General features: G+C 49.6%; 1 protein-coding gene across 3 annotated transcripts in view; it reads left to right on the top strand.

Annotated features, from left to right (window-relative positions):
- RAD18 (RAD18 E3 ubiquitin protein ligase) overlaps positions 1-14710 on the top strand; it is a 62732-nt gene that overhangs the window by 2943 nt on the left and 45079 nt on the right. The window contains exons 2-4 of one of the 3 annotated variants that reach the window (XM_035337470.1): positions 5486-5488; positions 14327-14400; positions 14599-14680. In XM_035337470.1, coding sequence (XP_035193361.1) covers positions 14347-14400; positions 14599-14680 — 136 coding nt within the window. In that variant the 5' untranslated portion in view covers positions 5486-5488; positions 14327-14346. Of the gene's footprint in view, positions 1-5485; positions 5489-14227; positions 14401-14598; positions 14681-14710 lie in introns of those variants that run through there. The other 2 variants (XM_035337469.1, XM_035337468.1) reach the window with 2 other exon arrangements.

Raw genomic sequence — 14710 nt, 5'->3', positions numbered from 1 at the left:
TCTGTAAATACTGCAGAGCTGTGGAGTTGGAAATGTGTTTATGATTGCGGCTAGTGCTGAAAGACTCGTCAGCGCTGATAGCACGCGGAATCGCTTCACTGGGTACCCAGCTGGAAGACAGCAGCTGCCCAAGCTTTCTGCTCTAAGTTTTTCTTGGGAGCAAAGCACGTGATGTGGAATCTGCAGAAGTATTTAAACACACATCGAGGTAAGGGTGGCTGTTGGAGGTAAAACAGCATTGCTGCTTGCCATAAAGACACCTCCTCCCTCCCCAGAAATCTGAGTGCTCTGATGCTACTGAAGCCATGGAGTTCGTGTCCTAGAACTGAAGCACCAGCATGGGAGCAAAACTTATCCAGACCTTTAAAGCTAATAATACATGTGGTCAGCACCCAGAGGCCAGGCACCCACCTGGCTGCTAAATTCGTGGGGATACCAGGCCTGGGCAGGGTGCGAGGGAAGCAGCAGCAGGACAGCGCGTGCGGAGCTAATGGGATCAGCAGCCCTGCCTTTGCTCCTTGCTTACAGGCACTCCGCAGGGCTTGCAAACAGCGCTCGGCTTTTGGGGCGGCAGCAGGCTGTCAGGAGGGGAGACCTGCTGTCCCAGGGTTTCTCCAAGCATTTTGCACTGGGGTGTGAGCTGGCTTCGGATGCGACCTGACAAGGTGCGAGCTGCCTCGAGGCCAAGCACGCCGCGATGCGATGCACCCGCGACGGAGCAGAGCCCCACGTCAGCCGTTTCCTCCGCAGCCCCAGGACTCCGTGACAACAGAAACAACCCAGGGCAAGGCGTCACTCAGGGAGCCTCCAGGGTGAGATGTAGTCTATTTTTTTTTATATATAAAGTAAAAGATTTATTTATTTATTTTTAAAGCCTTACATAAGTCAAAACATCTGCTAGTGCATGACTAATGCACCCCCTCCTCCCCCAGCGTGGTGACACAAGTTCACAGGAATTATATAAATGGCTGTTTCCTGTAAGAAGTTATACGTCGTTCATAGGTCTTCTGGGGACAAATCTCACATTCAACAGTCCATTAGCTTGCATTGTTTACGAATGGCTTTGAACCGCACTGATTAATGCACTCTGCTGCCCAGCCTGCACCTCTGAAACGAGGGGACAGGAACGAAGTCAAGCCCTGCTGCTGCCTGAGGTGGGCCAGCAGGGCTGCGAGGCTGCTTTCCTTCCCACCTAGCCAGCCCACCCGGGACAGCACGTTTCTCAGAGCACGGCCTGTGGGCACACAGGGGGCAGCCGGCCCGGCTGCGCTGCCCGGGCGCTGTGCGGGCACGGGGGTGCTGTGCCGGGGGTGCGGGCGCCCCGCTGAGCTGTGCCTCTGCTGTGACCCGTGGGGGAGATGCCGAGCCCGGTGTTACGGGGCCCAGCAGGGCTTTCCCTGCCGTAGTGACCGCTTCTGGGCCCGGTGGCTCGCGTGGTCCTGCTGTGGCTGTGCTCCGAGCGGGGTGCCAGGGCAGCGGGCCTCAGGGCCGCGGGGTGGCGGGGATCGGCCCCAGCACTGCTGGCCAGGGGGAGAGGATGTAGCTGAGGATTGCGCTGTTTTGGTTCAGGGGTGTGTACTGGCGAGCACCCAGAAAGCTCCGCTACAGTTCATTTGCCTTCTGGAAAGCGCAAGGAAGTAATTTAAAAAACTGCCAGCTAAACCGGCCGTGAGACATGATTTCGTTCAGGCTGGTGGAGGAGCAGGAGGAGGATGAGGAGGGCGCCAGGAGCAGGGTGCTGGGCTCTGCGGTGCCGGGTGCTGGTGCCCCACCTGCCCCCCACCGTGTCCTGCCCAAGCGCTGCCGCTGCCCTCTTGGGTGCCGTGGGTGGAGGGCGAATCATTTCCGTGCTGGTTGTTAACGTGCGTCTTGCTGGGCTTTCCTCCTTGTTTCCCAGAGCGCGTGCCACAGTTCTGGCCAGACCTTTGTTCAGATTAGTGCAGTTCACGTGTCGATGGCAGAAGGGTCAACTTCGGGACCTTTCAGAAGAATGGGCTTTAACTCCAGCGCATTCCACGCCAGTGCAGGCCCGAAGGCTGCTGACGGCTCCAACATGCTCTCGACAGGCCGTGCAGCACTGGAGCCGAGCCACGGGCCCTCGTGGTTTTGTTGGCCAGATGGAGGGAGAAAAACAGAAACAGATGTTGCAGAGAATCCTGGCTGTTGTCGTCAGGTTTGCTCTCCCCCCATGAAGAGCCACCCAGCCGGGCCTGCGGTGCGCAAGGGAGCTGCAGCTGCTTTGCCAGCGCCCGCGCTGCGATGGGCTGGTCCCTGCCGGCTCGCACGCCTGCTGGCCTAGCTGTGCACAGCGCATGCAGCCGGAGGCTTTGCAGCATCTCCTCCTTGGATGTCTGTTCTAGGGAGCGGACGACTTTGAGAAAGCGCGAGTGGGGGCAAATTTCTGCATAAATGTCGTGGAATTACACCTACTTTTTTTTTTTTTTTTTTTTGACAAGTTGGTCTCTGAATATTATTTTCCATCAGCTGTCTCTTCCATGTCCTTGAATGTTGATCCCTGGGGATACCGATCCTCAGAACAAGGCAGTATTTCTGGAGTTTAATGTAAAGCTTTTCCTATGCAATGTGGCTTCATAAAAAAGTTTGGGTCTTGAAGGCTTGAGGACTAATATTGCTCCGTTAAGTTAAGACAGGTCTGCTTAGAGTTTAGCCTTGCGGTACGCCCGTGGTTTGGTCAAGTGTTGTTCTCTTTACAGAGGGAGACTGGAGTCATAGCAAGAGCGCAGCATTTGAAGAGAGTTACCAAAGCTGTAGCAAACCTGGAGGTGGAAAGTTCTATCTTAAGAATCCAAGGCTAATGCCCTAAAAAGCCTTTCTCCTTTGGAAGTAGATAGGTCCTTAGATCTTACATCCAACCTTCAGTTTCCTTCACGATGTATTTCTGCTCTACAGATTTCGGTGTGATGTTTTGATCTTTTTTTTTGTTGTCTTCCTTATATCTTGGGATGTTTTCCAAGCTGCTTCCTAAGAGACTTTTAAATTGTGTTTACTATATTAGCTGACAAGTACAGGCAAACTTGAAGGTTTGACTTTTTTAGAGTTCTAAGTCTTCTAATTTTTCAGTGAAAGCTGTAGTGTAATTCCCAAATTGTCTGGATAAAAACTAAATATAATTTTATGGGAGTGACGTTTTCAGGGGGATTAGAAGATTGAAGATAATTGAGAAAACGTTTTCAAATTGCAACATTCAGTCTCTGCACAAAGCACTATCAGATTTAGAGTCTGGTTCTTGTAGCTTTGATTACCTCAAATAGCATTTTTCTTCAGGAGAGAAAAAAAGAAAAAGGTTTCAGTGAGGCCTTTGCGGATGCCAGTGGGTGGATGGCACCGGCAGCGGTTCTGGGCTGGGGCAGCAGCGAGGGCGCCTTTGTGGAAGCTGGAAATCCTCAGCTGATAGTGGGCAGCGTAGGTCTCCGAGCCCTCCCGCAACAAGGAAGGGCCATGGGGTGTAAGCTGCCTCCAGCAGAGATCAGGACGGTGGTAAACCCACCCTGTGAAATGACTGCCTCTTCTCTCATTTCCTCAATTTTAACTTAATCTAGTCTTTTATTCATTTTCCTTTAGTGCTCACCACCTGTCATCCCTCTTCTTTTATCCCATTAGATGTTTGCCAGAAAACTGTGCTTTACTCAAAATGAAATAGTAGTAGTAGAAAAACTAGAGTCACTCCCATGGCTTTTCTCTTTCAGAGCAGGGCAGCAGGCAATATTGTTTACTAGGCTCCAGTTAGTCTGGCTGTTAGTCTATTCTGCAGTTATTCACCTGCATTCCTCAGTTCCTGACTGCTGTCAGCTGATCCATGCAAAGAGAGGCTTCAGTGGTGAGGCTGATTAATGACAACAAATTACACAATCTAGAAAATGTGTCAGCCACTGAGTGCAGGATGTCTGATGGGCGGAAAATCTCATTACTGATCCAGGCAGAATGGCCAGACACCATTTCATTCAAAATAAAAATGTGCAAATCAGCCACAGTGAAAGGCCAAGCTGTCTGAAACACGAGCTGTTTATATTTTATTGCAAATATGAAAGCCGAACCCATTTGATTATAAATGATGTTACATCCTGGGGCCTTGTCCTGGATGATGGTCTTACTTTTCCAATGGGAAACTCCTGTTGTGGCTATGAGATTTGACGGTAGGGTGCATCAGGCTGAGCATCCTCCAGGTGTGAGCAGCCCTCCTCCACCAGGCTGCCTCGGCTGGGCCCATGGGGGTCTAGCAGCAGCACGAGGAGCTCTGCTGCAGAAGGCGATGCAGAAATTTTCCCATATGGTGGTCATAATTCTTCTCCTCCAAAGCTGGAGCTAACGGACTGGTTGAAGCCACCCATCTCGTCCTCGTTTCTGTGGACTCTGGCCCTGGCAGTCACCCCGGTATAATTTAGAGCCAGCATTTAGCGTACTCACTGAAAAAGTATTTGAAAAAAAAAAATGATACATGTGGGTTTTCTTTTTAGCAAGTAATAAATTCACTCAGAAACAGTTTTTATTAGCCCCAAATTAGTTGTAAGTTCATTTCAATGACCTAGACAGCATTGGTTGGGATTGGGAAAAGAAAAAAAAAATAAAATGATCCATGCAGGTGATCTCTGCTTGCACAGGGTTTGAGAGGCTTTGCACAGGTGCTGGCAGCTGTGCTTGGCTCCCAGCCCTGCCAAGGGGTTTCTCCTCTCCTCCTCCTGCACTCCCCGTGCCTGGGGCACCTCTGCTCTTTGTGCCTGTACTCCCTCTAAAAATTCTCCAAACAGTAGATTTTTTTTCCCTCCATAATTGTACATTTGATTCCCATTGAATTGGCTCCTGGAAGCAGTCCTGGACTCTTAGATCTACCACGTGCAGGAAACATTTTCTCTGCAGGCTGAGTTATTGACATTTATTTATCATCATCCCAAAAGCAGCTCGCTTGTTCACTGCAAGTACCACAAAGTGGCTTGAGCTGTTTTCTGCAGGTGCTCTGGTTATAAATTGCTCTTTTTCTCCCTGTTCAGTTTCACTACTAATATATAAATCTGGGCAGAGGAAGGCTAAGTTGACTGGGAGCCAAAATTGCCTGCTCATAGTTCTTGTGTTCTAGCTATTTTACAACCCCTTTATTTGATGAGCAGCAGTTAACCCAGTAAAATGAAGAGATAAATGCATTGTAGATGACATATACAGCTGCATTAGGAGCCGCAAGAGCCTTTGCCGAGGCACAGTAAGCAAAGCTGGGATTCAGGGAAATATATCTTCAGGAGCTGCTGGAGACTCATCAGCATCTTGGCGAGACGATGCTGGAAGCGCTGGGGACCGCTGGTGTTTACTAACTAGCGGGCTTACCGGGGACAAATCACCGCTGGTGGCAGCGTGGGCTCTCAGGAGAGGCACGGGAGATTCATGTCCTCGGGGAACTCCAGGCAGAAAGTCCATAATGAGCTGTGCTCTGTGTGGGGAAAATTGTATTCCTAATTAAAGTCAGAGAGTGCTTCAGGGGGTAAGAGCCCGGTGAAAAGATAGTCACCGTCTTGCACTTAGTAATCAATGGTGGGAAAATAATCAAACGTGTGATGGAGCAGCAGCAGGTCGGGGGATGATGACTTATTCACGGAGAAAGCGGCCTCACGGCCACCTCCCTCCTGCTGCGGAGCAGGGGAGGGGAAGGTGTCTGGGCCGCTTGTTCTGCAACAGCCCCCGTGTGCTGCCGAGCGTGGCTGCTGTTTCTTTGCTTTTCTTTTAAATGCTGAAATTGCTTTGAATGAATTTCATGACTTCTGCTACATCTGTTCCCAGGTGTGTGAATGAAGTTGGAGAAAGTCCTTCAGTACGTAGAACCACTGCTCAGACACGATCAACGTCCAACTGCCAGAGTTCTGAACTGTCCAAGGAGGGGGGATTTTGGAAGTGGAGCAGGAAATAAAGGTCTCCCCTTCTGGTATGTTAATCTGATACAGCATTTGGGACATCTTCATCTTCCTCTGGAACACCGTATTTAGGCTACCGTAAGACTGAGGTAGGTGAGCAGCTGCTCTGCTCTGCTCCGAGATCTGATGTTTGCAGTCAGCGTGGGTGCTTGGTGTCTGCTCCAGCAGGCAAAATGTAGCTGTGTGGTAGAGAGAGGTTTCCATGGATTTTACCTTAGGAATTTACATGAATTTCAGTAAACCTGACCCTTGGCACCGTTCTCCCCTCCCAGTTGCTGCCTAATGCACCACTGAACGTGTTGCTTCCCCAGTCTGGTGCTGCTCTTGGTGCCAGAGCAGGGAATTCTTGCCTGAGGCCAGGTGGGCATGCTTGTCCCCAGGCACTGGAGATGGACCAGAGAGAGCTGTGCTGCTCCAGCACTGTGAACGCTGAGCAGGGCTTAATATTCAGGAACAGGAAGATGTTGATGCACAATCTTCAGCAAAAGGAGGAAGTCCCAGTGATGGGCATTTCGGTGGCTAATCAACAGATGCATGAGACCAGAGGCAAGGAATAATTTGTATCCAAACTGTGCTCATGCCAAGTCCTTCAGCTGAAAAAGGCTAAATCTATGCAGGAAAGCTGAAATGTCAACTGAGAAACACTTCAGTTAACATATAGATGTTTTTATCTTTGTATTTTATTTATTTATTTTGCCCATTTTTCCTCTGCATGAGCATGCAAAATGTTTTTTCCTGTTTGATAGCTACTGTCTGTTACCCTAATTGCAGCTCTTGCTGGGGTTGAATACAGAGCACGGAGCGTTATGTGCGCACAGAGACATGTAACAGTTCCTAGGAAATCACTGAAAGAAATTTAGTACTGGAAAGTTAAGTAAGCTCATGCTGAGAAACAAAGGGTCTTAGCTCTGCCTTTCCTGGTGTCTGGATGCTAATTGTGAGGTCTTTCTGCTAGTACTGTTTCTCAAAAGCATGCAGTAATCCTTGCTTTTCTATAAGTAGCTAAATTATTTTGTTCAGCTCTTTTTTTGGGGAGAAAAAAAAGGACTTGCACCTAGGCTGGGAACCAAGCAGCTAAAATTATGTTCTAAAACATCTGGTAAAGCCATGAGCTGCTGGTGGTGATCAACTGAAAATGAAAGAAGGACCTACCAACGGGTCTAGCTCTGTATGCAGCTCATCAGTTCTATAGTCGTTGTACTGAAATAACTTGGAGCTAGTGAGATTACTTGTGATTTTCATGTTTATTGGATCAGAATCAGTGTCTAGGGGGAGGTAACTGTGTGTGCTCAGACAACGTCAACGAGCATCTGCTGCGGCAGAAGACCAAAATCAGCAAGGGCTCGTTCCTAGCTGGTCTGTTACTTGAATTCACAGCCGTCTCTGCAGTCAGAGCTGCGATGGGTTAATGTGCTGCCGGCTCTCTCCCTGAGCTGTCTGTTCCACGTTCACTGGCATTTCACGCTGCCCTTTGGCCAGATCCAACTAGATCAGCATTGGGAAATGCCCAGAGTGATTTTACTCACGGTGTCTATCTGCTAACGGTTCAAGAGAAAGTTTAAATGTTATTTCTGGCTGCTCCAGACGCTAACTCTAATAGCTTTGCAATGGAAGTTTCCACGCAGCTCTTTAGTGCTGTAATATTTTTTCCACTGATTTTCATTGGCCCAATCCCACTGAAGGAGACGAACAATTACATAAAAGAAGAAAGGATTTCGTTTATGCTTTCGAGGCATTTCTGTGTGAAATGACTAGATACTCTTGGACCTGTGGAGTGGATAAATAGCAGTGAAATGGAGCTGAACGCAGCTCAGTGTGGTGCTACCTGCCAGTATGACCTCTGCCGAGGGGGGTAAGGTATCTTTTGACACATGGGCAGTGACTGCTGTGACTAATGAAAGGCACTGCCCTCATGTCTTTGGGCTTGAAATGCACTGACCAAAACTGTCTGCACTGCTCCACCCGAGCTGGTGCAATGTGCTTGCCAAGGAAATGGTGGTGGGAGCTGTCATTAAACTGGAGGCTGTTAGTCAATGGCAGGAAGAGAAAAATAGCACCTCTGAATCAGACTCTACTGTCTTGGAATCACCAAGTGCTTTATAAATGCTCATAAAAAATAACAAACATTTCAAGGCTGACTAAGCATCCCCTTCTCAACGACACCTTGATACTCTACCCACTATGCAGCCAAGATCAAGCCTGGCCGAGGTGGAGCTGTGCCGGACCTCTCCCTCAGGGAGCAGCAGTGAAGGCACCCGGGTGGGGAGCACAGCCCCTGGCCCTGTCTGCGTCCCCGCCACGTGTCTGTGCTGCCAGCCGTGCTGCTTTCACCCCTGCAGCGTGTGCTGCTGCCCACAGGTGTACATAATGCTCGCTTCCACGCGTGAAAAGGATGTGCCCGCATAGTTGCTCGGGAAGGAAGGGTGCTGTGTGTCCCCGCAGCAGCCGAGCAAGCTGCACGAGTTCTCTCGCAGCAGCCCGTGACAGCCTGCGGTGGGTGCGCGAGCGAGCCCCGCGAGAGGTGCATCAATGGCTGCAGCTCCTGACCTTTCCCCAGCCCTGCCCGGCTGTCTGCTCCCCCACCTCCCCAGCAACCTGGTTAGCTCAGTCTGGGCACAGTGCTGTTCCTGCTTAACAAGGGCTGAGAAAGGGGGGATTGATCATCGCATTATGGTTTAATTTCTTCCTCTTGTGAGGAAGAGGCAAGGTATGATTAGAAGGAGCTTTCCCAGAGTTTAGGCCTTTGTGTCCCGTGCAGAAAAGGGATTCACGTGTTCGTGGTTGATGTGAATGGCCTGTGGTATGGATCGTAATCCAAATGTGTAACTTGCTTCTTATCCCAACTTCGAGGATGGTATTTTTGACCTCTCCAAGCAATGATCTGGCATTACAGCAGGTCAGGGGCAGCGTGCTGAGGCTGGGAGCAGGAGGTGCTGGGGCCAGCAGGGATGCCCAAGGTGCCCGCACCACCTGCAGCTCCGGCTCCTGGCTGCAAAGGGCGGCACAGAAACGCAAAGGGGAAAGGGGCTGGAGTGCACAAGTGTCATGCAGTGTCGGTTTGAAATGTTGCCCATTGATTTGTAAACTGCCACTAAAGATGAATTGCAGTTTAAATTGGATTTTGTAAAAGCAGCCATAAACCTCTTGCTTTGCAATGCCATCTCCTTTACGAAGTGCCTCATTGTGCAAAACGGCCCCGATGCTGCGTGCTTCAGACCAGGCTGCTCCCTGGGGATTCTTCAGCTTGCTCGCGGTACTCTAACCTGCCCAGGTCACGGTGCTCCACGAAATGATGGGGAGGCAGAACACCCCGTGTCAGCATCACGCCTCTAACCTCCAGCAGTCCTGCTCGCTTCCTGGTGCGAGGCAAAGGGTGCTGCAGCTAAGGCTGGCACCTTGCTTCTGCTGCCCTGCCTGGCTCGGGACACAGCCCGGCACTGCGCTGCCCGGGTGTCACCTGTGCAGATCGCTGGGGTGCAGCCCGCAGACTGACAGGCATCACAAGGAAGCAAATAGTTAGCATTCACAAAGTCTAACTTTCCATTCTGCCCCATTAATTGAAAGCTTAATTACACCATTTAGACAACATCGGATCAATCACAGGAATGGGCTGCAGCATTAGCTTAGCCAGCAGAACAGCCCCTTCTCTGTCTCTGCCACACCAGGAAGCTCGTTTGGTCAATATTCCCTTCGCCAAGCTTGCAATATGGGAACAATCAAGCTATTTAATCAGTGGTTAAAGGCTGTAAACATTTCATGAAAAGGCTTGTAATTTTTGCTCTAATATATTATCTTATTACAAGCCTTCTATTCATTTCAGAAGGAACTTAATATATTGCTTGTTTAAATGAAAGAGGTCCACATTTGAGAAATGACCGCCTTAAAAGAAAGAAAGGAGTGCCAGCAGTGAAGGAAATCATTGGCAAATCGGAAGCCCTGCGATGTCCTGCCAGAACACATCCCTGCCTCCCATGGGCGTGTGGCCAGGGCAGGTCCACGTGGAGGTGCCTGCGCTTCATCTGCGGGCGTTTGCCCAGGAACAGCTTTTTGGACAGTCGCCTCTCCCCGGCTGCACCCCCAGCGGTCAGCTGTAGCTGAAGGCTTTGTTCTCCAGGCAGGAGATGCCTTTACAGGACGTCTGGCAGCTGGTATCGCTGCTGGGAAGGTCGTCCCTGGGGCAGCGTCCCGAGTTTCCCCGTGTGCTGCGGGGATGCTGCAGGCAGGGTGGCAGTTTCCAGCCCGCACCGCTGCCCCTGTGAGCACAGCGTGACCGGGCGGCACTGCTGAGGTGAGGGGCACACCGTGACGGCTGGGAGCCCTGTGCCACCCCGAAGCTGACAGAAAGTCTGACTGCCCTGGGAGCCCCTGCCAGTGAAGCCCCAGCGTGGCAGCTCCGTGCCGCTGAGCAAATTGCTCGTCCTGTGGCATTGTGCCGAGTCCCTTCTCTCCTAGGAATGACCCATGTGGGACTTTCCGCAGAGCTCGAGGCCCTTCTAACCTAAGCGTAGTGCATTTCATGCCCGCTGCTGCTGCTGTTGGTTGGAAATGGTTCCCAGCCTCTTTTGTGTGGACATCTTCCCTGATGAGCTTCTACCTCCACAAAATTATTTCTCCTGCTTTCTCACCAGCCTTGAACCCGGCTGGTAGTGCCACCAACCAGTATTCTTCCCTGGGTGAAAAGCACTACGGGAACTCATTTGCTATGTGCTGAGGACAAAGCATCTCAAGTTCACGGTAAGGTACATCAACCTTGGGTTTCGCTATTCAGGTAGTTACTTTTTTTTTTTTTTTTCCTTTCTTTAAATTAAAAAGATTGAACAGGGTCTTTTACAACAATGTAAGCACATTTCATTCCATGCTGTTCTTCATCACATGCTGTTCTCAGCTACAATACCCATAATTAAATGGCACACCTGCTGGACAGCGAGTCCCTGCGGTGCTGGCAGGCCAGGCGATGCCGCAGTGCCGCGCTGACCAACATCACTCGTGTTCTTGCCATCGATCTGCCTTGGGGGCTGAGCGCTGAGCGCTGCTTGGCTTCGCTGGGTGGCTGACCAAGGCTGCTCCAGGTACTGAAAAAGCATCACCTCCTTGCAATGAAGACTCCTTGAAGCAGAAATGTTAACGTTTCCTCAGTGCCTCCTGTCTCTGGAAAGGATATGATAGAGAACAATTTTGCATAATCTTGTTTGACTAATGCTATTATTTTCAATGAACCGTTTCAGACTGCGCCTTGAAGGAAGAAGGCAGCAAAGGAGAAAGTTTCCCACTTCTGATAGCTCATTCTGTCTCAAAAAAGAGAAATTTGGCAAAAGTACTAGACATTTGGTAGGCATTAGATATTGACAGTGAGTATAGGAATGTCCCAGATTTCCTGCCTATAAAAACAGAAAATGCTGTCTCTGTCTAAGAAATATTAAGAAGATATACACATCGTATTAACGTAGTCCTTTAAATATTTATGTCCCGGTCTTGCAGATGTTAACACGTTGTGGTCTTGAGCAGATCCTGTGGAGGTCACAGAAAGGTGTTTGTACTCCTCCAAGAACCGTGGATGGAGAGCCCAGCATCTCTGCTTTTGTGGGAGTTAAGTTCTTAAAGCATCCCAGGCCAGGCCCTAAATTTTATGTCTTAACACTGAGTACCCTATTGTGGTATTTAAAAGCATAGATAAAGATTTAGCTTTGTAAAATGATACCATATTTCCAGGATGAACTTTTTAGTAAAGTAATTTATGTGTCTCACTTAAATTCTTTTCTTCAGCTTCATGCCCAATAATTCTGTCTGCATTTTTTTATAGTCAATAGAAGTTCTTAACTAACGGTCTGGGTGATAGTGACAATTAGTGGAAGATTAAGGCAGCCAAATTGAGTACGCTCCAGAGAGACTTTGGATCCCAGCTTTACACACTTCTTTCCATATGAAACTTTAAACATCAGACTGTTAAGAAGCACTGGTACTGCGTTTAAAAGGGGGGTGTCTAAAACAGAAGTGCAGCTCTCACAACTGGAGTTACTCTGCTAATTCCTTCTGATTCTGACATTGTAAAGTGAGTAGGTAGGTGCTCTTTTTTTTTTTTTTTTTTTTTTTTTTTTTTTTTTTTTTATTAAAAACTAGAACATAGCATGGATGGAGCAGGGGAAAATGAGCCCGTACTGGAAAGACTGATTTAGAAGGAAATAGATTGCAGATTCCCCCCCAGAAAAAAAATATGCTCAGTGTTATGGGTTACTAATGTAATAACTGTCACAGAGAGGTTATGTTTTATTTGAAGCATAAAAGTAGGGTAGCAATGCCTTGTTGGACATTGAAAACACATCCCTCTACCTTTGGTAGTGCTCCTGAACTATGGCATTTGTATTTAAATCTGCGTTCAACCCCTTGTGACTTGCTACATCGCAAAGGTTGTTTGTATTGATTAAATATATATATGTGGATTTGTAACTCATAATCTCAATTGCTTACAACAGTTTACAAGTAGAAACAGGACAAATATAAATTACTGATGTGTTCAGATGGCAGTTTTTTTTTTTTTAATCTAAAAGTTTTTATCACAAAAAGATGATGTTTGTTCACATGCTAGCTATCACCTAAGTCAAGTTTTAGACTAAAAATTAAGGTCACACCGTGGTGCTAAGCCTTCCCATACACCCATGAGAAACCGGTCTGTTACAAGCTATGTCTCTGCTGTGTTTCCGTGGGCTCTTGATAGATGCTGGGCATTCAGCATAGTCCGGGAAATCGGAGGAGTGCTGGGTCTCGGCTACGTTTCTGGGCCAGACCTTGTCCTGGCTAACTTGCATTGTCTGATGAGGTGTTCAGGCTACCTGCAGTGGTAGATGATAGATTTGAAATGCTGTTATTTTGCTTGGCGTGGTGCATATTTAATTCAGACTGCTATTGAAAGGATTGCTCTGTCGAGGACATCGTATAGTGTTCTCTCAAGAGTTAGTACTTCATGGTGGGATTTTTTTGTTCTAAAATTCTCGACATCAGTCTGGTTCAAATCAATAAATTACTGCCAACTTTGACAAAAGTGCAGAGCTGGGACAGTGTTAAATGTTTCTGAGCAATCACACTCATGGTGTTCAGGCTCTTCTCTGTAGTTGGGAATGACATGATGAGAAACTTTCCACTACTTTAAATGTTAAGGAATCACTGAGAATATTTTAAAACAGTGAGCTGCAACTGTTCCATGGTTTGGGTGGTTTTTTGAAGTACAGCATGTTCTTCCTCAGACTTTCATCCAATCTACATGCTTGTGTCCCAGGCTTGTCTCCGTGGTTCATTTGTGTTTCTGTCATAAAGCACGCGAAGTGAGTGACACACACATATGAGGCAGATCTTTGTGGAGTGTTTCATGTTAGGAGTGATTTGCTAAAGGCAGCTGAACACAAGCTGTTTGTCCATCAGAAGACCCAGAAAATCAACAGCTCTGCAGGCAGCCTTGATGCGGGAACAGGATTTGGGAACAAGCACTTTGAAAACACTTAAGTTGTGCATATCCAGCTGGGATCTATGTAAAACTCCAGTATTTTCTTTGTCTCAACAGTATGTATCAACCTAAGTAGCTTTAGGAGATTTGCTTAATGTCAGGCTACTCCACCTCTTCCTAAGTTTTCTGTACGTTTCTGCCTGCTAACTTACAGAAAAGCAGGCTGGCACGTACTGGTATTTTAGTTCAAGTGAACATTGCAAGGAGTTGGAAGGAGGGCCTATGTTCTCTTCTTTGGTCTTGTGAGTATAATAATTTCTTCTAACTTGGTAGCTCAGCAACATAAAGCAGTTTAATTCTGCTCACCAAAGTGCCAATAAAACAGCGGGAGGTTTCCCACGGAGGACCATAACTGTCGTAGGCGTCCTCGGCTCGCTTCTGCTGCCAGCATCCCCGTGTGCTCAGGCCGGCTTTTAGAGATCTGAATTGCACCAAGGCAGTGCAATTTGTTTAGCAGTTTTATCTGATGTGGCTTTGGCAGCGTACTAAGTTCTCACAAACTCCTGGACAATTATTTCACCTTCAGAAAGCACATCAGTAGTGCTCAGAGGTGATCGCTGCTACCTGCCATGTTTTGGTTTTCATCCCTGAAACTTATTTTTAGGCCGGGTTTTGTGAAGTCCTCTGTGTGGAGACTGAAGCCCCAGTCCTGGCCTGCGCCTCGCGATGGTGATCACGCACATCTCCGCGGGCACCCAGCACAGCCCCGCTGCCGAGGGCCACCTCGCGCGCCGCCACCTCAGCGAGGGGCACGGCGGGCGCTGAGCCCGGCCCCTCGGCTCCCTCGGCCCAGGCCCGGCCCCGCCGCCCCGGACTACAGCTCCCGGCAGCCGCCGCCGGCGGAAGCGCGGCCCCGTGGCAGCGCGGGGGATTCGGACGCGGCGCCGGGGACAGAGCCGGGCCGAGGCGCGCCCAGCCGGGCCGGGCCGTGCCGCCATGGCGCTGTCGCTGCCCGAGGCGCCGTGGCCGGCGAGCCTGTCCCCGCTCAAGGTGCGTGAGGCAGCGGCGGGGGAAGGCCGGGCGGAAGGGGGGAGTTGGCGGCCGAGATGGCGGCGGGCGGGCCCTGCGCGGCGGGGGGCCCCGTCCCGGCCCCGTTCTCGGTAGAACCCCCCCGGCCCCCCAGTGCCGCCCGGCCCGGGGCTGGCGGTGCCCTCGGCAGCGCGCGGTGACCTCCGCGTCTCGTTGCAGGCGGTGGACAACTTGCTGCGCTGCGGGATTTGCTTCGACTACTTCAGCATCGCGATGATCATCCCGCAGTGCTCGCACAACTGTAAGTACGGCCCGGCAGTGCTAGCAGGAC

Source organism: Oxyura jamaicensis, chromosome 12, assembly GCF_011077185.1.
Source record: "Oxyura jamaicensis isolate SHBP4307 breed ruddy duck chromosome 12, BPBGC_Ojam_1.0, whole genome shotgun sequence".
NCBI classification, from domain to species: Eukaryota; Metazoa; Chordata; class Aves; order Anseriformes; family Anatidae; genus Oxyura; species Oxyura jamaicensis.
The sequence above is the reverse complement of the archived record's forward strand: the minus strand, read 5'-3'. Positions and strand labels throughout refer to the sequence as shown.